The sequence below is a fragment of the Mastacembelus armatus genome, chromosome 13, assembly GCF_900324485.2.
Source record: "Mastacembelus armatus chromosome 13, fMasArm1.2, whole genome shotgun sequence".
Classification (NCBI taxonomy): Eukaryota; Metazoa; Chordata; class Actinopteri; order Synbranchiformes; family Mastacembelidae; genus Mastacembelus; species Mastacembelus armatus.
In genome coordinates, this window is record NC_046645.1 from 24,123,311 (window position 1) to 24,147,663 (window position 24,353).

Consider the following 24,353-nt stretch of genomic DNA (forward strand, 5'->3'; position numbering starts at 1 on the left):
CCAGCCTAATCTGATTTGGGAGCGCCCACCTGTCAGTTGATGTGATGTGATGCTCTCAAAGAGCAGACAGTTGTAACTGAAGCTGCTGTTTATGTGTCTGTGAGGGAGATGACTGACTCTCAGCTCCACCTACAGCCGCCCACACAATCCAGTATCCAAGCCAGTTCTCTTTCAATCCAGATCATAAAATTATGCTGAGGCTCATGCAATAATCACACCAGTCTGTGATCTATTTTCTAGTAGCTTCTTATAAAGAAAACATTCAATTTTCAGTTCCTGCAAAATGAAATTCCACCTCCAGAGCTCAGTTTTTTGACTAATGGGGTTTTGCATAATGAACTGTGTTTATTTCACACATGTTAAAATGTAAATATTGATAAAAATCACAGATAACTGATACTGAATCCAACTTCGCATCTTCATTTCATCTCTTTTTCCAAACATGTTCACATGTAGCTAATATTAAACTGTAGAGCAGGGGCGGTTCTAGGATTTCATCCTTAGGGGGGCTTAGCCCTCACTATTGTTGCTGATAACACTACCTACCTTCTAAATCCACCTACGCGTGGCAAGACGTTTCATTGTCTCCCGCCTCCGGCTGACATACAGCAGAAGCCGTTGCACTTTTAAGGAAGGGCTATCAAGCATGTGCAGAATAGCAGAGAGAATAAATAAATAAATAAAACAAAAAATCCTTGGATCTTTAATGTCCTGCATTTCTTATTTTCATTTTATTTTAAAAAGTAAAAATTATACTTTAAATAAATTTTGATAGTTTGATAGTTAATCGTTTTATAATGACAGACAGAGGTTAAAGGGCTAAAGCCCCCCCTAAAAAGGGTCTAGAACCGCCCCTGCTGTAGAACATTAGAAGATGTATGGACTTTACTCACTAACATATGAAGATCATTGGCTGCTGACTGAGTTAAAGTTTTAGGTTGTGGACACTGAAACAAACTAAAATGTTTCCGCCAGAATAATAAAAATGTTTCCCGTCACAATAATACATTTTTACACCTGTTGTCTCACTATAATTGACCAAGTATCAAAAGGGACATTTTCAGCTTGTGGTCATTCTTGCCTAAAGATAATGAGCGTGTCATCCTCTATGCGTGTCCAGGTCGGTATAATCGACGACGACATATTCGAAGAGGATGAGCACTTCTTCGTGCGCCTGCTGAATCTGCGCATTGGCGACGCAGAGGGGATGTTCGAGAGCGACGAGGTGGGGGCCACCCCTAAAGGTCGCTTGGTCGAGCCCCTGGTCGCCACTGTCACCATCCTGGATGACGACCACGCCGGCATCTTCACCTTCAGCGAGCGCATGGCGCGCGTGAGCGAGAGCGTGGGCACCATGGAGGTGACGGTGGTGCGCAACTCTGGCGCACGCGGTACAGTCATCCTGCCGTACCACACCGAGTGCGGCACGGCTAAGGCCGGAGAAGACTACGAGGACGCCCGAGGAGAGCTGGAGTTCACCAACGACCAGACCACGTAAGCCGCACTAACAATTACTGTTTTCACACTTTTATTCTGAAAAGTAGGCTGGACTACTTTTTCCTACATGTTCATATATTTACATGTCTGAGGGTCTTAATAATCTCCACACAGCTGGAGGTTGAATAGTGTCATAGAAAACAAAAGGTTTAAAGCTCCAATAATCATATTTTCTGCACTAATACTGGAATCAATGAGTCTGTTCTCCCAGGTCCAGCGATTTTTGGGTAGGGCCTTAAAATGAATCTGTGCATTAAATATTTCCTTTATATCTAAACATCTAGATATTTTAATCAGTCCAGCTGTTACTGCTGCTGGTGGCTGCAACTTATTTTTACACCTCAGCTCTATTTTCTGTTTACCTGCTGTTTGAGTTTCACTTGTTTTGCGTGTTTTGTATGTTTTACAAAGGGTTTCATGAATCTGCACCAGACAGAAGAGTGCTGCTGTTTTTAATGAGTTTTGGACCAGTTTTCCTGTAGCCTCCTCTCTGCTCTCACACATGGTCCACATCAGGCACTACACTAAACGCTGCATTAACAGCAGTAATAACAATACACCACAACCAAATCAATAACCAATAAATAAATAATTCTGAATAATAATGCTGATTTCACCACACTTTCAGAACCACGTCGCGTCAGATGATATATGTTCTGTTTCCATACTTTGCAGCCCTTTGGCTTCCTGCAGCAGGTAGTCAGGTCAACAGCTGGAAAACAAATGCCCTGTCAGCTGCAGACTGCACCACTCTTTATGTTTATATCTGTGAGGAGGGACTTCAGTGTTTTATATGCTGAGTAATCCCTGTTGGAGAGTGTGTTTTGTACGATTTCAAAAACACGTTTGCATCGATGAGAAAACCAGCATCCACCTCTTCATGTTCATGTTTAGATGACTTTGCAACATACACAGCAGAAAGCAGCCGAGCAGTTTGTGTCGTTCCTCTCCATCGTAATCCTAATCTCCCCTTTCACACTCTTCCACTGATTTATTCTCACCTCTTGTCTTCCTCCTTCCTCTCTTATCCTCCCTCTCACGCTCTTCTCCGTCACCTCTCTGTATTCCAGACAGTAGCCATTATTCACAGCACATTCATGTTCAATCCTGCCAAAGGTTGATTGAAGAGAGAGAGTTATATTTGTTATTTTTAGGTGTTTCAGTTGTAAAACATATTTGACATGTAGGTTCAGCACTGATTTAGCTTCAGACAGCTGAAGTTGTGAAACAAAGTGTGAGGGCATCTGTTAATGACCTTGTGACACTGGTGTGCTTTTTAGTTACCTGCCTTTAGTTACCTGCTTTTTAGAACCTGCCAGCGCACATCAGGTGCGCTGGCAGGTTCGCTCACTGACAGAGGCCTGGATTACGTGGGACAGGGCTGGTGATGGCACAGGAGATGGAGCTCAGTGTGTTTGGTGCAAAGCTCATAAGTGGAATTTATTCCAGTTTGTTCATCCAGTGGTTAATGATGGCCCTGCCAGCTTGTCTGAATATTTGTCACCTGAAAAATTTCTGCTGCTGGACTGACAGTGCTCCTGTCCTCCTCCCTCTTTCTGCCTTCTGCTCTGTGTGGCCACATTCAGCTTCATCTGCAATGAGCTCCTTATTTAGCGACGATTCACTGACAAGCCTCCAACTTTAACTCTGAAAATCACTGTGGCTGCAGTTCCAGACTACTTCATGCCTCTGTAGCCCACTCACATTGCTTTAGCTCTGTCCTGTGAGGAGACTTGTTCCTCTCAGAGCCCAGTGAGCTCTGTCAGGGGAGCAGTTTTGACTCTTCTTGTCATTGCATGTTGAAGACCTCACCTTGGAAGTGGACTGGTTTTGCTTCACAGATGATGAAAAAATGCATCACCTGCAGAAAAACAAAGTAATAATTGCTGCAGTTTTAGCACTTGTGCAGGCTAAAGGGAATGAGTGTGACAGACAGTTTTGAAGGTGTGCGTAAGATGAATTATTGATTTTCATGGTTTCATATTCATTGATCTTCTCATCTTTGCCTCGTCTCATCATCTGCTTCCTTCATTTCTGACATTTTCATCCCACATTGATCCCCAATCAGGGTGAATGGCCAATGGTTGCATCTGTCCAGATCAGTGTTTTCTGTCTGTTTTAATCTTTTACCTGTCAGTGAGTCTCCTCTCCTCTCTCCTGCATGCTCTATTTTCTCACTCTCTCTTTCCTGGATTCCTGCTCTCCACTCCTTTCCTCCTCTCCCTCTCTGGCAGTTGTCACTGTAGATTTTCCTCTGCTGTCTCTGAGCTATTTCTGTGGTGACATTTCATTCCTCAGAGACACTGACAGGTCCCTTCCTAATACCTAATACTACTTCCTAATACCAAACCATCTTTCTGAGAATTAATACTCTTTTACTAGATGCTTGTAGTGGTGGAAGAAGTACCAAGACACTTACTGCAGTAACAGTATAAATACCACACTGTTCCAAGCATCCAAATCTACTTGAAGCAGCTAAAGCTTATGGATTTCCCACCAGGGATCAATAAAGTTTGATGATCAGTCTGTATTTTGTTGGATCCATCTGATTCTGAAAAGGAACTAAAGTTATCAGATAAATGTAGAGCAGGAAAAAGTACAAGGTTTGACTCTGACATGTAGTGAAGTCCAAGGACGAAGTAGCACAACATGGAAATACTCAGGTAAAGTACTCATACCTCAAAATTATGCTTGAGTAAATGTAGGTTATTTGCTTTCCATCACTGTATCCTTTACATACAGTGTATTTGATTTCCCCTCAGTTTTACAGAGTAGAACTGATTTTAGGCTCATTGTTTAGTGTTTGTCTTGTCTTTACTGTTTCAGTTCACCTGTTCATGTTGTTCAGTGTTTTGTCGTAGAAATTTTGTTTTGTTTATTCTCAAGAACAAACAAGTGTGATGAATCATCTCAGGTTTAATGAAGTGCGTACGGAGAGAAGGCTTACAGAATTCTGTCTTTTCTCTGTCATGAACCAGGGGTTATTAGTTATATTCGGACCAATGATTGTACCCACTCTGGTACTCAGGGTTCAACAAAAAGGACTTTATTTAAACTCAAACTTGAAACAGAAAGAAGAACTACAGGAAACGTGAGCACATGGACAAGAGGGGACAAGGCATGGGACCAGGGACACACACACACTGGGGTCACACAGGCCTACAAGGACAAGACAGGGGTTCAGACTTTAAGGGAACATGAAACATGAACACAGGGGACAAGGCATGAATGTGAGCACAGACACAGGGGAACAGAGCATGGAAGTCTGCTGGGTCACACACACAATGGGGGACGCACCAGACTACGGAAAACATGAACAGGAGGACAAGGCATGGGGGACGAACACACTCATGCACGCACGCACACACACACGAGGGGATTCACCAGACCACAGGGAAACGAGGACAGGGAAACAAGGCATGAAAGTCTGGGTCACTCACAACGGGGACACATCAGACTACACAGAAAACATGAACACGAAAACAAGGAATCAAGGCATGAACAAAAAGGGGACTGAGCAGGAACACAAGGAGCTAGACATGAACACAAGACATGGGGAAAATACCAGAAAACACATGCAAACAAGAGGCAGACAACTTAACTTAAACTTGGGAGAACAAAAGGTAGTCGATGATCAAATTTCCAAAAAGGGAAAGCGAGCTGATTTGAGGCATGCAAAAATTAGGAACTTAAGGCATGGAACATGGTGTCTCAACAGACAACCTGGCAAAGAAACTTGCTGGCAGTTATTTACAGGCATCTAAAACCCTAAAACACTAAAAACATGCATGCTTTAGCCCAACACATAAGTGACCCTTTGACCACCTGTTCCATACTGTGTAAAACACCCAGAGTTTCAGCAGCTGTTTTTAGAGCTACAGCTGGAAAAAGCCACTGTCCACTACCTGCTCAGCAGTAGCAGCCTGATTCTGAAGAGATTGTTCCATTTCTGATTCACTTTCAACACAGCACTGATAAATAATCATAAATGCCCTCTATTCATTTAAGGAGTCCAGCTGCACAAGGCTGCAAGGACATTAAAAGCATGTGTTGTTCATCGTATTAAGACCACTCTAAAAATGTCTACAAATAGGATTAAAACAAGCTCCAATACTGTGCAGCATTACCATGGCCTCACAGTATTTTAGATATATATTGGAGAGAAACACAATGTCCTGGCATTTTCTTTACATAGAAACGAGCACATCAAAATCTGTCTTTTCCATTCTCTTTTAATTTGTTGTTTCAGCACATTTCTTTCTTTTTAACTTTACTGATGCTCTGTTTTTAAGGTTGATAACAAAGACGACTTGCTGTTATCGACATGCTGGTACCTGCAGTACCTGCTGATGAATGAAATGCTTTACCTTGTGTGTGCGACTGACAGTGTGTGTCTCTGTGTGTGCAGTCAGACGATCCAGGTGAGGATAATTGATGACGAAGAATATGAAAAGCATGAAAACTTCTTCATTGTGTTGGAGGAGCCACGCTGGCTAAAGAGAGGAATCTCAGGTATGTACATACATATGATTTTTATGGACACTGTAATAAAGTCGATATTATCATCAGTCTGTTTCATGGATACAAATGGCTGCTCTTTGAATATGTTTTTAACAATGCAGTTTATTTGTTTCCGACTTTGCAGCCACACATACACAACAAAACTTCTTATTTTGATTATAGTTAGTGAGGCCAGGGCCAAACCTCTGGTTGTAATTATTGTCACTAACATTTTTCTGAAGTGTGAAACTTAATTGCTGCTCAAAAATATTATGTTGACCAGCAGGCATCACTAAGCTGCTGAGCATTTTTTTTATGTAAAGAAATCTATATTCTAATCAGACCATTAAACAGAAATACTAACTCCAACCCTAAGCCAGAAATACTATTGAATAGTCATTATCAGTGTATATCAGTCCTATTTATATGGGTCAGTAGGAGCCTACTACAACTACTGGAGCCAATGTGAGTCAATGGTGATTAGCATTAGCAGCATTAGCATTAGCATCGTCAGTTGCTAATGCTAATGCTGTATGTTTTTGTTCATCGAATTTTTTAACCCTAATTGCGAGGGTTTATTACCTAATACAGCAGCTGTGTAGTGAGGTCATATTTACTGACATTTAAAACGAGTGATGAGGACAAGATCTGAAGCAGCAACACACTGTCACCAAGCATCTGGTACCTTGTTTAAAAAACTGCTGTATTTATGCTTTTTAAACTTGGAAAATGATGGTGTGCTATGAGAGTAAGGAGTGTGAAGCTGACTAAGGAATGGGGCTCAGGGGTGCAGGCAGGTATAGGGAATAATTTGAGGGTGTGGATACATCTCAGTTTCCTTAACAGATGGTTCCCCACTTGGCCCTGAAGTCGTTTCTTGTCCACCGTCTTGAACGCTGTCACAAAGCTCTTTTCTGACAAGCAGGACTCCACAGAGCTCTTTCGTGGATCAACATGCCCTTTTATCAGAAATCAGCTGGTGATTGGATGCTTCAGATAGCAGATTAGAGGAAATGCATCTCATGTCTCTAAAAACATGTTTCATCAATTGCTTTGTTTTAGCTTCTTTTATTCTTGGCATCTTACATGGGCAGGACTACAACCCAAGGAAAAGATGGAAGTGAACAGTAAAGAACTAGCAGCGACAATGGTCAACCGTGTGTCAGGGAACATCACCTGGAGCTGGATCCAGGCTGGCTCCACTCCTGACTCCAGTGTGTGACCCTAACCAAGACGTTTTACTTGCTAACCCTAACCAAGACTTTTTATTGCTGAGTAACAGAGTAGTTGTCGTAATGCAGCCACAGGGGGGCACAATCCAATGTCTTCATGTGGTCCCAAGTCCGGGTAAATGCAGAGGGCTGTGTCGGGAAGGGCATCCGACATAAAATCTAAGCCAAATCAAACATGCGAATCACAAATATGACTTCCATACCAGATAGGTCGGGGCCCAAGTTAACAACGACTGCCACTGGTGCTGTTGACCTACAGGGTGCCAGTGGAAATTGGACTACTGTTGGTCGAAGAAGGAGAGGAGGAAGGCATGTTCGTGGGCAAAGAGAGAAGAGGAAGGGCAGGAGTAGGGACTTAGAGTAGGGACTTTGAATCTAGGGACTTTGTCAGGGAAAACTAGAGAGTTGGTTGATATGATGGAGAGAAGAAAGGTGGATATCTTGTGCGTTCAGGAAACCAGGTGGAAAGGTAAGAAGGCTTTTAGATTAGGAGCAGGGTTCAAGCTGTTTTATCATGGTGTGGATGGAAAGAGGAGTGGAGTAGAAATTATCCTGAAGGAGGATTTTGCTAGGAATGTTCTGGAGGTGAAGAGAGTGTCAGATAGGGTGATGATTCTGAAGCTGGAAGGTGAAGGTGTGATGTTGAATGTTGTCAGTGGTTATGCCCCACAGGTAGGATGTGAGTTAGAAGAGAAGGAGAAATTCTGGAGGGAGATGGATGAGGTAATCCAGGGTATCCCTAGTGGTGAGAGAGTGGTGATTGGGGCAGACTTCAACGGACATGTTGGTGAGGGAAGGTTGGTATTCAGGACAGGAATGCAGAAGGACAGATGGTGGTAAACTTTACAAAAAGGATGGAAATGGCTGTAGTGAACACATTTTTCCAGAAAAGGGAGGAGCATAGGGTGACATATAAGAGTGGAGGCAGGAGCACATAAGTTGATTACATCTTTGCAGACGTTCCAACCTGAAAGAGACCAGTGACTGCAAAGTAGTGGCTGTGGAGAGTGTAGCCAGACAGCATAGGATGGTGGTGTGTAGGATGACTCTGGTGGTGAGGAAGATGAAGAGGACAAGGGCAGAGCAGAGGACCAAGTGGTGGAAGTTGAAAAAGGAGTGTGTTGTGTGGCTTTCAGGGAGGAGCTGAAACAGGCTCTGGGAGGTCAGGAGGTTTTTCCAGATGACTGGACAGCTACAACTAAAGTGATCAGGGAGACAGGTAGGAGAGTACTTGGTGTGTCATCTGGAAAGAGGAAAGTAGATAAGGAGACTTGGTGGTGGAATGAGGAAGTTCAGGAGTGTGTTAAGAGGAAAAGGTTAGCTAAGAAGAAGTGGGACACTGAGAGGACAGAAGAGAACAGACAGGAGTACAGGGTGATGCAGCATAAAGTGAAGGTAGAGGTGTCAAAGGACAAACAAAGGGCGTATGAGGATTTGTATGATAGGTTGGACTCTAAGGAGGGAGAGGTGGATTTGTACAGGTTGGCGAGGCACAAGTGTGATGGAAAAATGGAAGGAATACTTTGAAGAGTTGATGAATGACAAAAATGTTAGAGAGCACAGAGTAGAAGAGGTGACTGTTGTGGAGCAGGAAGTAGCAAAGAGCAGTAAGGATGAAGTGAGGAAGGCATTGAAAAGGATGAAGAGTGGAAAGGCAGTTGGTCCTGACGACATACCTGTGGAGGTATGGAAGTGTTTAGGAGAGGTGGCAGTAGAGTTTCTGACTGGGCTACTTAACAAGATCTTGGAGAGTGAGAGGATGCCTGAGGAATGGAGGAGAAGTGTACTGGTGCCCATCTTTAAGAACAAGGGAGACGTGCAGAGTTGTGGAAACTACAGAGGAATAAAGCTGATGAGTCACACAATGAAGTTATGGGAAAGAGTAGTGGAGGCTAGGCTGAGGTCAGAAGTGAGCATTTGTGAGCAGCAGTATGGTTTCATGCCAAGAAAGAGAACCACAGATGCAATATTTGCTTTGAGAATGCTGATGGAGAAGTACAGAGAAGGCCAGAAGGAGCTGCATTGTGTCTTTGTAGATTTGGAAAAAGCGTATGACAAGGTGCCGAGAGAGGAGCTGTGGTTTTGTATGAGGAAGTCTGGAGTGGCAGAGAAGTATGTTTGAGTGGTGCAGGACATGTATGAGAGCTGTAAGACAGTGGTGAGGTGTGCTGTAGGGGTGGCAGAGTTGTTCAAGGTGGAGGTGGGACTGCACCAAGGATTGGCTTTGAGCCCCTTCTTGTTTGCTGTGCTGATGGACAGGCTGACAGATGAGAAAACTGACTGAGAAAAAGACAGGAGACAGAGCTGGAGGTAGCAGAGCTGAAGATGTTGAGGTTCTCTCTGGGATTGACGAGGATGGATAGGATCAGGAATGAGGACATCAGAGGGACAGCTCATGTTAGATGTTTTGGAGAAGAAGCCAGGGAAGTCAGATTGAGATGGTTTGTACATGTTCAGAGGAGGGACAGTGAATACATTGGTAAAAGGATGCTGAGGTTAGAGCTGCCAGGAAGGAGGCCTAGAGGAAGACCAAAGAGGAGGTTCTTGGACGTAGTGAAGGAGGACATGAGGATAGTTGGTGTGGGTGTGGAGGATACAGAGGATAGGGTTAAATGGAGGCGGATGATTCACTGTGGCGACCCCTGAAGGGAGCAGCCGAAAGGAAAAGAAGAAGAAGAAGAGTAGTTGTCGTGCTTAAACTTAAGGACGTAACTTACGTAATGTGATGACGACAGTTAAGATCTGTAGGATAAAAACAACCTACTGAACCTAGTAGGTTCCGCTCGGTGAGTAGGGACCTACTGACTAATAACTATAGTCTGATAGGAAGCTCAACCAGGCTATTGAATAACATCAACAGTAAAACCGGGTGCTTGAACACACCACACAAACTCCAGCCATGGTCAACCAGCACATACGTTCTGTGTCTGTGTTGGTCACTCAAACAGGGACAGTAGAAGACCTATAGTGCAGATATACAAAGAGTAACCAAAGCAGCGTTTGCTGACCATCTTCACACCACAGACGGTTTATAGCTGCTTCTGATCCAGAACATGTCTGAGAAGAAGCTGCAGGTGGAGCTGCTGTTGGCAGGACTTGGTCCATGGTTGTGGAAGGAGAAAGGAAGAGGTGGAGGAGAGAAATAACTGCACTAAATGGGTGAAATCATGGAGGCTACACTGATCCACCGAGCTGAACATCCAGTTAGAAATTGATGTTTGATAAGAAGAGAAGAGATAAGAAGAGAAGTGTCTGAGGGCAGGGACTGAGGTAGAAATCATTATTTATGGCTGCTGTTTCCTCCAGAGATGCATCCAGATGCAGTTAGACAATTAGGTCTTGCACAATCTCCTGCCTGTGGACAACATTTAACAACTTGTATGGCAAAATGTATAAGACATGTATATTTAACAAAAATGTATGTGGGTTCTCGTGTGTGGCATCAACACCAGTTCAGAAGAGACATATATGTAAATATAATGATAATCAGCCCTAACTATAAAACCTTTTAATGTTGCAGAAATACATAAATCTAAAAACAGGAACATATGACTGTTTTATTAAAGGATTGGTGTCACTGATAATTAGCTTGTATTTAAATGTAAAATACATGCAGCAAAATTGAAGTGCAGCATATTTTTGTAGTGTCCACACTCTGTGTCTGTTGTGGGTTTTTATGACAGACTTCTTTTCTTTGTCTTTTGTTTGTTCTGCTGTTTAGCTGCTTCACTGACCCACTTTACTCACACGATCAATAAAGTTTCATTTTATCTTAAGCACAAAGAAACACACACAAGTACACACTCACTCAGAGACCAACTCATTCATCCATTACCTGTCCCTACAGGCAGGGACACCTTTTGTCTTTAAAATGTCAACAATAGAACGAAGATTTTCAGACAGTTTAAGAAGCAGTCACCACAGTGTCTCATCAACTTAGAGATTTATTTGTGTTTATTCTCTTTTTTCTGTGTTTTTAGTCTTGTGCGTTATTACGTTGAGTTTTTGATTTTGTTGATCTGTGCTGTTTCTCACTGCTCTTTTCTCTTGTCCCCCCCCCCCCTCATCTTTTTACAGCTCTGCTGCTCAACCAAGGTAACACCATCTGATTATTCCTTCTCCTTCAAACCGAAGATCCAAGCTTGATTTGATTTGTCTGCAAATCTGAGTAGATCTGTAACTAACAGTTACTTTCAATTATGGATTTAGCAGGTGATGATGTTCTTAATCTCAGACTGTTTTTGCTTAAAAAGATGATAGAAACATTATCAAAATAGTTGCATATCAATGTTCTATCAATCATTTTAGTTCTAACTCTGAATGAACCCAGCAGCACTGATCTGAAGCGGTGACTTGAACAAGCATCAACCAGTGTGTGATAAATCCAGCCTGGTTCAGTCTTCCAGTTTGCTCTGCTGCTTTTGTGCTGTTGTTAGAAACAGAAAAAAGCATTAAATGAATTTTGTTTGTTTTGTTTTTCACAGCAGCTCACTCACTTGCACAAAAAACATGTTTATGCAGGTTTCTAGATGTCCTGCTGTTGTTGTGGGTTTATCATTTCGAGCTTGTAATTATCCAGGGAGAACCTGCTGAGTTTATTAACTCAAACCCACATTCTGTCAGTGGTAGTACAGGTCAGACTCTGGTCACTGGTCTGATCCCCAGCCCTGGCTCACATTTCTGGCAGCTCTTCCAGCTTCTTATAGCCTTGCTTTGAGGAGCGATGAGTGTTTGTTAAATCTCAGCACAGCACACTTTGGACATAAATGTGTACGAATGAGTCGGCAGCTCTAGACTTTGTGTTGCTTTTGTGTGTTGATGCAGCTTGAGCACCATGTTTGTGGCCTTTCTTAGGCAACCAAATGAGGCCACTTACAGATTCCTGTCATTGTTGTGCCCAACCATATGTGGTAATTTTGCATGATTTTGCTTTCAGTGACTGTTTCAGTGCTTTGTGTGTGGGAGGATAAAGAGCATAAATGGGATCACTTGAAAACCCGATTTGTTTATGTGAAAGTTGTTCTCGAATTTATCAGAAAATGAAGAGAGCAGTAGGAAAAAAAAGTGAGTCTGTGATGTGTTTACTGCCAAATCTAAATCTAGTCAACCTGCAAAGAAGGAGGGAACCTCCCCCTGCTAACTGACAGCCCACTGAGCTGGTGACAAATGAAAACGTGGGAATGAAAAAAAAATAAACTCCAAACAGCAGCAGGCTGAGGACATCAGATTTTCTTAGAATAAACTGTAAATAGGAGGATTTATTAATAGCCAGTGTGCACAGGGCACTAACACCACCTGGGTTTTCTGTGGTGAAGTCTCAAAATTCAAAACACCTTCCGCTGCCACTCGAAGTCGTTAGTGTGAAGCAACGGGTCAGGTTTGACCTCAAATGACAGATGACTGCAGGTAGTGGAATTCAGAGACAGGAGCTGTAGGAGAAGCACCTGTGGGATGATGACACATACTGATGCTCACTGTCCTGGAGGTGATTTCTCATTGGCCTCACTCGACTGTCACAGCAGGGGAGGGCTGACGATGGACGTCAAAGTGAAGCAAAGTCAGTGCTGCCATGTGTGCATTCATGCGTCTGTGCATGTGTATTTACGGCAGCCTGATATACTGTGAACATATACTGCAGGGTTACCATATGCTGTATTAGTCTTTTCTTAATAAGACTGTGGGGACACACAAACTGAGCTCTTTATTAAGAAGGGCCAATGAGAAAAGGCTACTCAGCACAGAGTGAGGCTGGTTCCAGGTGTTTCCAAAGCTTTTTGTGGACCACCAATGTCATGATCTATCTTTAGTGTGAGCAGACGAGGTGTTCAGCTGTAAAACAATCCCTGAATGGTTCAATTTCCCAGTTATGTCTGTGGGATGAACTTTGATTGGTGTAACTGCTGCTGGCAGCAAATCAATAACACGAACTGGGCCACGTCAGCATTAATCCCTTCTTGTTCCAAATTTAGTGTAACTTTCTCTCAAGTACAATATGGAAGCAGAAGAAGAAATCCTCACAGGTGGATTTACCACATCTGAAATTATATCATTCACACCGGCTGAAAAAGGCCTGATGTGTAGCAGAGAAAACCCTTTTTTAATTGGATCACAGACAGGAGGAAAAGTTAACATCTTAGATTTCTTGACTTTTCCTTTTGTCAGCATCAGACATTGTTGAAACTGTTCATCTGTTAAACAGCAACTGAAATAATCCCACTTTTCAAACAATAGGATTTAGTGTTACTGTGTGCATCATAATGTGAACGTGACCCTTTTAACTCCAGTAAGAAAGTTGGCAGTGATGCTCCAAATGAACACAGACTCGCTCCATGTTGTCTGTTTTGTTTGTTAGCTTGTTGTCTGTTTATGTTGCAGTACTAGTTCACCAGCCTTTCACCCCATTATCTGAGCTGCTTTAAACTGTATCCTGAACCATGTGACACAGTCAGTCAGTCATCTAGTGCAGTGTGACTCGAGTGAGCAGATAGGACAGAGCTGGTGTTGTTTAGTTTTTTTTTTTAAATCAAAAAGAATATTTCCTCTTTCATTTTGACCTTCAGTGAAGCAGCAAACCAATCAAATATTAGTCTTTACATTTTGGAAGAACCGTCCCACCCTGCTCTTCTTCTTCTGTGGCTCCTCTGAGCTTTCTGTGTCATTGTGCTTTTGTTTTCCTGCTTCCTCACACACTTATATCGCCCATCTGTCATCTTCTCATGTCGCCCTCCCACACTGTGCAGGAGCACACACAAACACACTCAGAAGGACATTTCAGACTCAAATAATTTAGTGCAGCTCTACATAAAGTGCTGACTGACAATCTATTAATGAAAAAGGTGGAATATCTTTGTTAATATCTTTGACTTTTCAGTCACTCTTGGCGTCTGTTTTGTTTCCTCCTTCCCGTCTCCCCACAGAGGTGGCGGAGGGGCAGATGAGTGCTGAGGAGGAGGAGGCCCGGAGGATAGCTGAGATGGGGAAGCCCATTCTGGGAGAGCACAGCCGTCTGGAGGTGGTCATTGAGGAGTCATATGAATTCAAGGTGCCCCATCTATTATTTATTTCCCTTACATGGCTTCTCCTGGAAGAACAGCACCATCTTTGTTCTTGCTTTGCAGCTGCACAGCGTGTGAAATGCAGCGTGCAGGTTGACTGTGGCTGCCAGTTCATTCCAGTACTAGTCTGGTTTTTTATTGCAGCTCTTTTTATATCCTCAAAACAAATGGTGATGATGTGCAGATGGGAGCTCATAGCAACTTTAAAGTTTACTATTCGGCCAGATCATCGCATTGTTGTTGTTAGAAATAATATAAAGGAGAGAGTTGCCAAAGGAAGTGGAATGATAAACGTGGCCTCTGAACATCGACCGTAAAAGACTTCATGTAATTCCAGGTCTGACCCAGTATGTTTGAGCATTTCTCTCCTAAAAAAAGCAGAGCAGGAATGTTAACCCTTGTGCTCCTTTTCCTGTACACAGTGATTTTATGGAGAAAAACGTCTGAACTGTGCATTTCTGGCTTTGTTACATAACCCTACCTTTACACTTACTCTCACACTGCTGAGCCTGGGGCTGAACTCTCTGAGCGAGCAGGGCTAATATGGTTTGAATTATTGAAAATGCATGAGTTGCCCCTGATACAGCAGCTCGCTCAAAGCACGCAGAATTCAGACTCTTGTGGTGTGTACAGAGTGCTGCCTTTCAACTTTCCTCTGGGTCCCCCTGTGCAAAGAGCAAGACCATAGGAAGTGGACTGTGAGCAAGCCAAATATGTGAAATGTGCACTGGACTCAGGTGGATTATAAGCACATAAAAACAGCCACCTGCACATAAGCCAGTACTCACGAAATACATTCAATTCAGAGTCATAGCAGTAAGGCTTTATATTGCTAATCTATCTATTTTCATTATTCTGAGGTATGAAATTCACTCAAACATACAATAAACAGCAGTTCCTTGTTTTTCAGCTGCAGCTTTTCTTTGAAATTACACTGAATATTAGTGGAATTTGTAGTTGATGTGTGTTTGTGTGTCCATTTCTCAGGAAACCTCAACTCTTATGCATGTGTTTTTATTCTTTTCTTAAATAACTTAACAAATTAAAGTAAATACCACATGTAACAGTGGAAGCAAACAAATGAAACACCCTCCTCACTGTCAGCTACTTAAAAAGAAACACGCTGAGAGTTTGTTACAGACAGGGAGAGCACTCAGGGAAGAAACAAAACAGATGAACAGCCTGTAGTTTGAGCCTCACTCTAAACACCAGCCACTAAACTTCAGTCCTGGCATCGTCTGTTTGATGGTGAAGTCTACTGACCCTTTGTGGAAATGTAATTTGCCTTGTCTCTTATGATTTGTGGGTAGCGGGAACAAACAGGGAATAATGTGATTCAGTGTGATTGGCGTTTCGATTTAGTATGCCCAGGCTCAGCGTGAGAAACACTGTTCCTGTGTGCAGAAATAAATGAAGAGGAGAGTCATGACCTGCCTGTTTCTCTCTGTGGCAGATGCTGAGCAGTGTGAGTGTAGGTCAAAGGTTGTGTTGTCTGCTCATTTTTGTGTCTGAGCTGTATTGTCCTAAATTGGAAATTAGAAAATCAGCTTGAAGTTATGACAACAATCTCACACTGTATTTATATACACATTGTTATTACTGATGCACAGACAGTTTTTATGTTATGTCTGCTGGATATTGCAGGTGTAACAGATTAATCAAACAACATATACAGTGGTGTGAAAAAGTGTTGGCCCCCTTCCTGATTTCTTTTTTTTTTTGCATGTTTGTCACACTTTAATGTTTCAGATCCTCAAACAAATTTAAATATCAGTCAAAGATAACACAAGTAAACACATCATACAGTTTTTAAATGGTTTTTATTATTAAGGGAAAACAAAATCCCAAACTACATGGCCCTGTGTGAAAAAGTTTTTTCCCCCCCTCTGTTAAAACATAACTTAACTGTGGTTTATCACACCTGAGTTCAATTCCTCTAGCCTCACACAGGCCTGATTACTGCCACACCTGTTCGCAATCAAGAAATCACTTAAATAGGACCTGCCTGACAAAGTGAAGTAGACCAAAAGATCCTCAAAAGCTAGACATCATGCCAAGAGCTGAAGAAATTCAAAAACAAATGAGAAAGAAAGTAATTGAGAGAAAAGGATATAAAACCATTTCTAAAGCTTTGGGACTGCAGAGAACCACAGTGAGAGCCTTTATCTACAAATGGTGAAAACATGGAACAGTGGAGAACCTTCACAGGAGGGGCCGACCGACCAAAATTACCCCAAGAGCACAGTGACGACTCACAAAAGACCCCACAACATCCAAAGAACTGCAGGCCTCACTTGCCTCAGTTAAGGTCACTGTTCATGACTTAACCATAAGAAAGAATCTGGGCAAAAATGGTCTGCATGGCAGAGTTCCAAGACTAAAACCACTGCTGAGCAAAAAGAACATAAAGGCTGGTCTCAGTTTTGCCAGAAAACATCTTGATGATCCCCAAGACTTTTGGGAAAATACTCTGTGGACTGAGGAGACAAAAGGTGAACTTTTTGGAAGGTGTGTGTCCCATTACGTCTGGTGTAAAAGTAACACTGCATTTCAGAAAAAGGACATCATACCAACAGTAAAATATGGTGGTGGTAGTGTGATGGTCTGGGGCTGTTTTGTTGCTTCAGGACCTGGAAGACTTGCTGTGATAAATGGAACCATGAATTCTGCTGTCTACCAAAAAATCCTGAAGGAGAATGTCTGGTCATCAGTTTGTGACCTCAAGCTGAAGTGAACTTGGGTTCTGCAGCAGGACAATGATCCAAAACACACCAGCAAGTCCACCTCTGAATGGCTGAAGACAAACAAAATGAAGACTTTGTAGTGGCCTAGTCAAAGTCCTGACCTGAATCCGACTGAGATGCTGTGGCATGACCTTAAAAAGGCGGTTCATGCTCAAAAACCCTCCAATGTGGCTGAATTACAACAATTCTGCAAAGATGAGTGGGCCAAAATTCCTCCACAGCGCTGTGACAGACTCATTACAAGTTATCACAAACGCTTGATGCAGTTGTTGCTGCTAAGGGTGGCCCAACCAGTTATTAGGTTTAGGGGGCAAACACTTTTTCACACCACTGTAATTTGGACAGTTAGTGACCTTTGTTGGTGTAAAGCTGGTTCCTCTGGAGCCAGTCTTCATACTAAGCTAAGCTAACCAGCTGCTGACTGTAGCTTCATACTTCACACACAGGCATGAATGTGGATTCAGTCCTCAGCCCACTCTCTGCCACAAACAGAACAACACATGTCCCCAGACGTTAAACTTTTAGAAAATACAATAAAGTATTGGTCACATTCAAAGCAGCAGAGGGTGACGTATCCGAACATTTCCCATAATCACAGCCTCTTTAATTCCACCTCATAAACCCTCGAGCTCAGCTGTAAGTGGCCGATAATGACGTGTGTTGTGCTTGTGGTTGACAGAGCACCGTTGACAAGCTCATTAAGAAGACCAACTTGGCGCTGGTGATCGGCACACACTCCTGGAGGGAGCAGTTTGTGGAGGCGGTGACCGTCAGTGCAGGTGAGCTGTGTGTATGAGAAAGGTATATCTGCAAACACCGGGCGAATAAAACAACTCACTGGCTTCTTTTTTGTAAAGATACACATTTCTGAAACCAAACCTACCCGTTGTACTGTGCAGTACAGTCTAATGCAAAATATCTACAGATTAGATTATGAACCACTAAAAGGCAGAAAACCACCTGAGCTTAGTGTAACTTGGTGTTGAGTCAATAAGGCTCATGAACCACAGCAGTAAAAGACCTCAGCCTCCGACCTGCCTGTCAGCTGCACAGACTTCTCTGTTCATGAACACGTCTGTGGGGAATAAAAATGTTGAAACACATGAGCACAGGCGGCTTTCACAGTCAACCAGCTTTGGTGGGAGAATTGTGAGTGAAGGCCACCATCTGCTGGAAGAACCACTTCACTGCAGACAGTAGATATTCCTCTGTGCAACTGTTTGAGCATATAAAGTGAATTTAAGCCCCTGAAAATGATGTGTGATTTTCAGATTGATCCTACAGTGTCATGGACATGAAACCTGTCAGTCCTATAGACACCATGACGTTTCTGTACATGCTGTAAGCTCACTGAGATTCTCTGCCCTCAGGTGACGGTGATGATGATGATGAAGAAGGTCGAGAGGAGCGCCTTCCATCTTGTTATGACTACGTCATGCATTTCCTCACTGTCTTCTGGAAGGTTCTGTTTGCCTGTGTACCACCCACGGAGTACTGGAACGGCTGGGCCTGCTTCTTTGTCTCCATCAGCGTCATCGGCTTCCTCACCGCCATCATCGGCGATCTGGCGTCACACTTCGGCTGCACGGTGGGGCTCCGGGACACCGTGACCGCTGTGGTGTTTGTGGCACTGGGAACTTCTATCCCAGGTGAGTGAATATCCCCCTTATAAGCATCATGACACTTCATGTCTTCCCACAATCCTTCCCTCAGTATTGAAAATGGATGGATTATGAGACAACAGGCCCCTGGGCTAAGACATATACATGTCCCCTCACCCCTCCTGTACAGGAACATACCAGGGTTGGAAAAGACAAATTGTCTCTATGGTGATTTTCTGTGTTTTTGCAGTGGTTTTTGGTCTCTTTGTGATCTCTTTGTGTATATTTACAGCCCTCTGTTTTTATTTATTTTTTGTCTCCTGACACCTTGGACTTCACTGTCACATAAAGTCTGTGTTTTCGATGGTATCTCCTTTTGAGCAAGCAGATGCTTCTGTTTGTGTGTGGACGTGTTTGAAAGCATATGTATTACTCTTCCCACCTCTTTCTCCCATCTCAGACACCTTTGCCAGTAAAGTGGCCGCCATGCAGGACCAACACGCTGATGCTTCTGTTGGAAACGTCACTGGCAGCAATGCTGTCAACGTGTTCCTGGGGATTGGCGTGGCCTGGTCGGTGGCCGCCATCTACTGGAAAATCAAAGGGAAGGAGTTCAAGGTGGACCCAGGGTCTCTTGCCTTCTCAGTCACACTCTTCACCATCTTCGCTTTCATCTGCATGGGTGTGCTCCTGTTCAGACGCCGGCCCTCCATCGGCGGAGAGCTGGGCGGCCCGAGGATGTCTCGCCTCCTGACAACCCTGCTGTTCCTGGGTCTGTGGTTCCTTTATATCCTCTTCTCCAGCCTGGAGGCCTACTGCCACATCAACGGCTTTTAAAAAGGAGATGGAGAAAGTTCTGGAAGAATAATGCACAGCAACACACACATATCCCTAAACATTCGGTCCATACAGTCCACAGTTTAACATCAAACTAGTGTAAGATCCATCTGTTTAACGGGGTTCATGCAGCCTGCACGTGTCCTCGTCTGTGATGCAGCGATGCTCCAATAGTTTAGATACATGTTCACCCTCACACTGTATGTACACTTGTGTACACTGACCATAACACACACAGGCTTGATAAAGAGGTGGGAGGAAGTGTTTGTTAGAGGCGTGAAGTGTGAATACAAGCTGCAGGAAAGTTAGTAAGAGAGTTTTAGAGGTGAAAGGGATCAGGTCTCCTCTGGAGCTCTGTTTCATTCTGTAGCACATTGGGTTTATTGTAAAGCCAGGTGGGTTTGGGCTGCACTGGAGGCTCAGACCACTGATAGGGAAGCGCCTATTAGTGTGAAGATAGAACAGAAACCTGTGCGCACCACACATCGTCTATTTCCCACAGCATACCTGTCCCTCCCACCTCTCCTCTGTTTCACCTGTCTTCACTGAGGAGGTGGAGCACTGTGTGAAAAAAGGAGTGAAATGTTTACAGTATCAACAACAACATTCAATTTGTTTACTACAGGAGCTGATGCTTGTCTAATGCACAGAATAGTTGAAGGCTGTTCTCCACATGCGCTGTAAATAATACAAAACCAGTGTACATATAGAGTGTAGTGTTTTCAACTGGCACTGATGCCTGCAATTGTGAAGGTGGGTGGAAAGTGGGCTCCTGAGAACGTGTAGCTACTTTTGTCAAAAAGAAGATAAAAACAGCAGTCAGGTGTTTGCTGTCAGAAAAGATCAGGGCTTTTGAAATTCATGAACAGACTGTCGCGCCACAGAACCCAAACATCAGGAAAGTGAAGACACTTTAATGTGTGTGGAGATGAATAATAATTTAGTAAAGAGCCTAAAGTGAATGACAGGCTGGTGGAATAAAAGTTTAATAAAAGTCGACTCGGAGGTTTTAAAGAGCCATGCTTCCTCAAAAACCAGACATGTCTCTTTATCAGATGGTTCTCTCTTTGACAGGTTTATAAATCTAACTGAAGGATTATCTCCTGCATGTATAGCCAGATATGAAGCGTATCCACTTAATAAGTCATATATATATTATGTCGCAGAGAATGATCAGAAACCACCTGTAAATTCCATCCCTGCATTAGTGTCTGCTCAGCCGGTGTTAAGCTGTGTGTGCAGGCAGTGTGTCGGTCTGAGGCGAACAAAAAGAACATTTCCTCGTGTAAAATGTAAACACTGTTCGAGGCTTTTTGCTCCATCCAGGTGGACTGAGATCTGAACTACACACAGTGTCTTTGTGTGTAGCGGCAGACTGATCCATTACTGTGGCATGCTCCCTGACAGACTAATCCTTTCCCTGTAGTGACAGCAGCATGGTCAGACTAACATGCATGGATCGTCGAATAAGACTTAACAGTGTTAGTTTACATTCCAGAGTGAACCTTCTAAAGCCACAAAATTACACTGATGTGGCTTTAAAACTGACAAGCCAGATTCCAATCAGTGAACATTTAGTTTACAGCATTTATGGTTAGGACAAGATCCTAATCTACATGTTTACTAGGATGCAGGATGTTAGTCATCACACTGATGCTTCATGATAGCACACATACAATGCCTTAAGGAAAACTCTCAAGTGAAAATCTAATATTCAAGCTTTCAGCTATACAAACTGTCCAGGCTGCACTTTATTTAAAGTAACTTACTGTGTAACAATAGACTGTTTTGTGTGTTTATTTTTTCTTTAGTCGACAAACTGTTGGTGTGGGATACATGAAGAGAGAGAGTCACTATGAGCTGTTTCCACTGGTCCAGCTGAATACTGTTATCATGTGTCCCTGCCCGTCTGTCTGTGCTTAGAGCACAATATACATCCAAGACATGCTAAAAATCATGTAGTGTAAACAGAGTTTGTTTGCAGTCTGTCATAAGCAGACAGTGCTTTGATTTGGCTGGACCACACTGTATAAACAGTACAGGAGTGGTAATGTTGTGTTTCACTCACAGACACCAACACAGATTGTGTTCAGTGGAAAGCACATTAGAAAACTAACCTTCAAGGCATGTATGTGTTGCTCAGTACTGCACGACAGAGTTGGAACATGCAGTAAAAATATTCACAAGCTACTGAAATTACTGGCTGCTACATGAACAGTGAATGCACAATGAGAGAGGTGCACAGCAGTAGAAAACACTGAACCACATGCAGCCACGTTTACACGCTGACATTTCAGCTTTATTCCTCCCAATGTGGAGCTGAAAAAAAATGTGGGAATAAATGCAGCAAGCAGAGTTCAGCCTCTAATAATCAAATACTTTACTATTAGCTTAGATGCATCAAGACATCAGCATCATTAGCTGGAGAATTATCACACTGGAGCATCACTTTATTACCGTAATAGTCACTGCCTGATATCAGTCGCATTCAGTCCATTTCTGGGGGGACATTTTACTTTATGCTGCAGGTGGGTTACAAACATTTCACTCACAAATGATAAGTGCTATAGTGGAATTTGTTATTACTGTTATAAACGATAACATCAGAAGGATTTGATTCGTTTACCCTTAGCTAATATACTTTGTAAACTTTCTAAAATCAATTTTGTATCTTTTCCTTGCAGCTATAGCCAAGGTAGATTTTTGGTATTTCTAAACAATATATAGAATAGTATCAGTATATACAGCTGGTAGTGTAGATTACATTGTTCCTGAATTCAGTGGATTAGATTTTGATATACTTTCCACAAAGAAAGCTCCTGTTTGAACAGTGTAGTTTAATATAACCAAACATAGTTTCATCTCACCATCTGAAGTCTGTTCCCTGTTGATTTATGTGTCTTACTTGTGTATATGTTTTCTCATGAGACAATTTAGATATTTATTTATTTACAAGGAGATTATTTATCTATGGATAAGCTGTGCTGCAGATCCTTGAGACGAACAGTTTGGAGTTTAGTTCAAGGAGTTTAGGTTCATTGTGCATCCTATTTCCTTCATCGCTTTGACGAAAGGTCAGTTTATATGTTTTTCTGCTGCAGTGCTAGTTGTAACCATTCGCCAAGGTTGATTTCTGCATCCTGTCCTCCTGAAGGAGGAGTTTTGAGTGTAAGTAGCATGTTTACATGAAGAAACTGTGGAACATTGCCAGTATGATTGTCAGTCTTGGGTTGTCTTGAGCTAAAGAGGGACATTTTGTAGTGGCTGAGGTGAGTCAGTGGTGTGTGAGGTCGTAACAGTCATCCCCCCTCTGAACCACCAGGTGGGACCGAGATTTTACACACACACACACACACACACATACACACACAGGTCTGCTGAACTCTTGTACAATCTATAACTGGGCCCTGCGTTCCCAGCTTTGTTCCAGCAGATGTGACCCAGATGTGGCTCAGCACCCAATAAGAGAACTGTCTACAATGTCCGGACAATGCTCCATGTTTTCATGAACTTCTGTACTAACTGTCTGGCTTTGGCCTTTGCTGTTCTGTAACTAGATGTTACCCCCCCCCAATTCAGCCTCTCCTCCTCACCCCTTCCTCCCCAGTGTGTGTCTGTGTTTGCTTCCCCTCTGTGTTCCTCTGCAGATGCATGATGAATCCTTGTGTACGTGTGTTAGCAGCATGGTCTACTGTGATGGACGCCTATAGGCATATTTTTTTCAGATTGATTCCCCACAGTCCCAAGCACCAGAGGCTCTTTGTGAACTAAAGTGAGCAAGTGGCACACACAGACACAACCACAATTCCATACAAACAAACACACAGAGGCTGCATTCATGGAGTCAATGTCTACTGCATATTTGTTTTGTTACCTTCAGAAGCTGTGAAAAGAGAGTGTACTGTGTTGTGTCAAGGCTGTGTCTGCAACAAGCAACATCCCTGGTCATCTTTTTGTTTGTTGGTGTACAATATTTCTGTGTCTGTGTTAGTGTTTTCCCGCTATTTCCTCCTCTTCTCCCATTTGCTCCCTCCCAGGTCTTGATCTTTGATGTGTCTCTGTAAAGTTTTTTCCTGTGATGTTGAAAATTTCTCTCTCTGCCTGAACCTTTGTAGGGAAATAATGACTGAGTTACTACAATATCATGTGATAGACATATACATTTATTCAATACTGTAATAAATTAATAACTGAAGATGATATTTAAGTTTTTTTTATGAAATGTGAAAAAACATTTAGAAAAACGTAACTTGTTTTTGAGAATTTGGCATGAGGTGTAATGTGTTACTGAAAGAAAATGAAGGTCTTTAATCAAGTGAAGTTGAGCTTATTTGAATATAGTTTATTTATTTTCAAGGCATGATGTGTCTGAGTCATTATTTTTTACATTAAATTGCAAACTCAAGTATGAGACAATAGATCTCATATACAGCTGCTGCCACATCACCATAAGACTATACAGTATTTCTGTTTAAAATTACTGTCTTCAGTCCAAGTGTGTCCTGTGCAGAAGTAACAAAAATAAACATGGGATTGGACTTATAGAGCAGGGAGAAACTGAATGCATGGACCTGATGGAGAATTTTTCATGTATGGAAATGTGTACAGGTGCTGGGGAGAACACAAAATCCATTGACCTATTATAACTTTATTTCAATGTATGCTAAAGTCATTTGGCAGTATTTGTATTCCTTATGTTTGATATGTTTGACACAGTCAGGTGGTTACCATCTGCTCCTAAAGGTAAAAGGCAGAAAACACCATATTTTGATCCTAGGTACATATTAATGAAGATTTCCCATTTATAAATCACAGTCAAAGCAATCGACATACATATTAGAAACATTATTCTAACAAACATTTGTTTAGTGACTGCATTTACTCTGA

At 42.6% G+C, this 24,353-nt stretch overlaps 1 protein-coding gene across 1 annotated transcript in view; it reads left to right on the forward strand.

The window, feature by feature from the left end:
* slc8a2b (solute carrier family 8 member 2b) overlaps window positions 1-19,466 on the forward strand; it is a 122,458-nt gene extending 102,992 nt beyond the window's left edge. Inside the window, exons 10-16 of the mRNA XM_026328534.1 lie at window positions 1,121-1,494; window positions 5,906-6,009; window positions 11,307-11,324; window positions 14,147-14,271; window positions 17,708-17,807; window positions 18,399-18,677; window positions 19,090-19,466. Of these exons, the coding sequence (XP_026184319.1) occupies window positions 1,121-1,494; window positions 5,906-6,009; window positions 11,307-11,324; window positions 14,147-14,271; window positions 17,708-17,807; window positions 18,399-18,677; window positions 19,090-19,466 (1,377 nt within the window). The remainder of the gene's footprint in view (window positions 1-1,120; window positions 1,495-5,905; window positions 6,010-11,306; window positions 11,325-14,146; window positions 14,272-17,707; window positions 17,808-18,398; window positions 18,678-19,089) is intronic.
* Window positions 19,467-24,353: the final 4,887 nt, after the last annotated feature.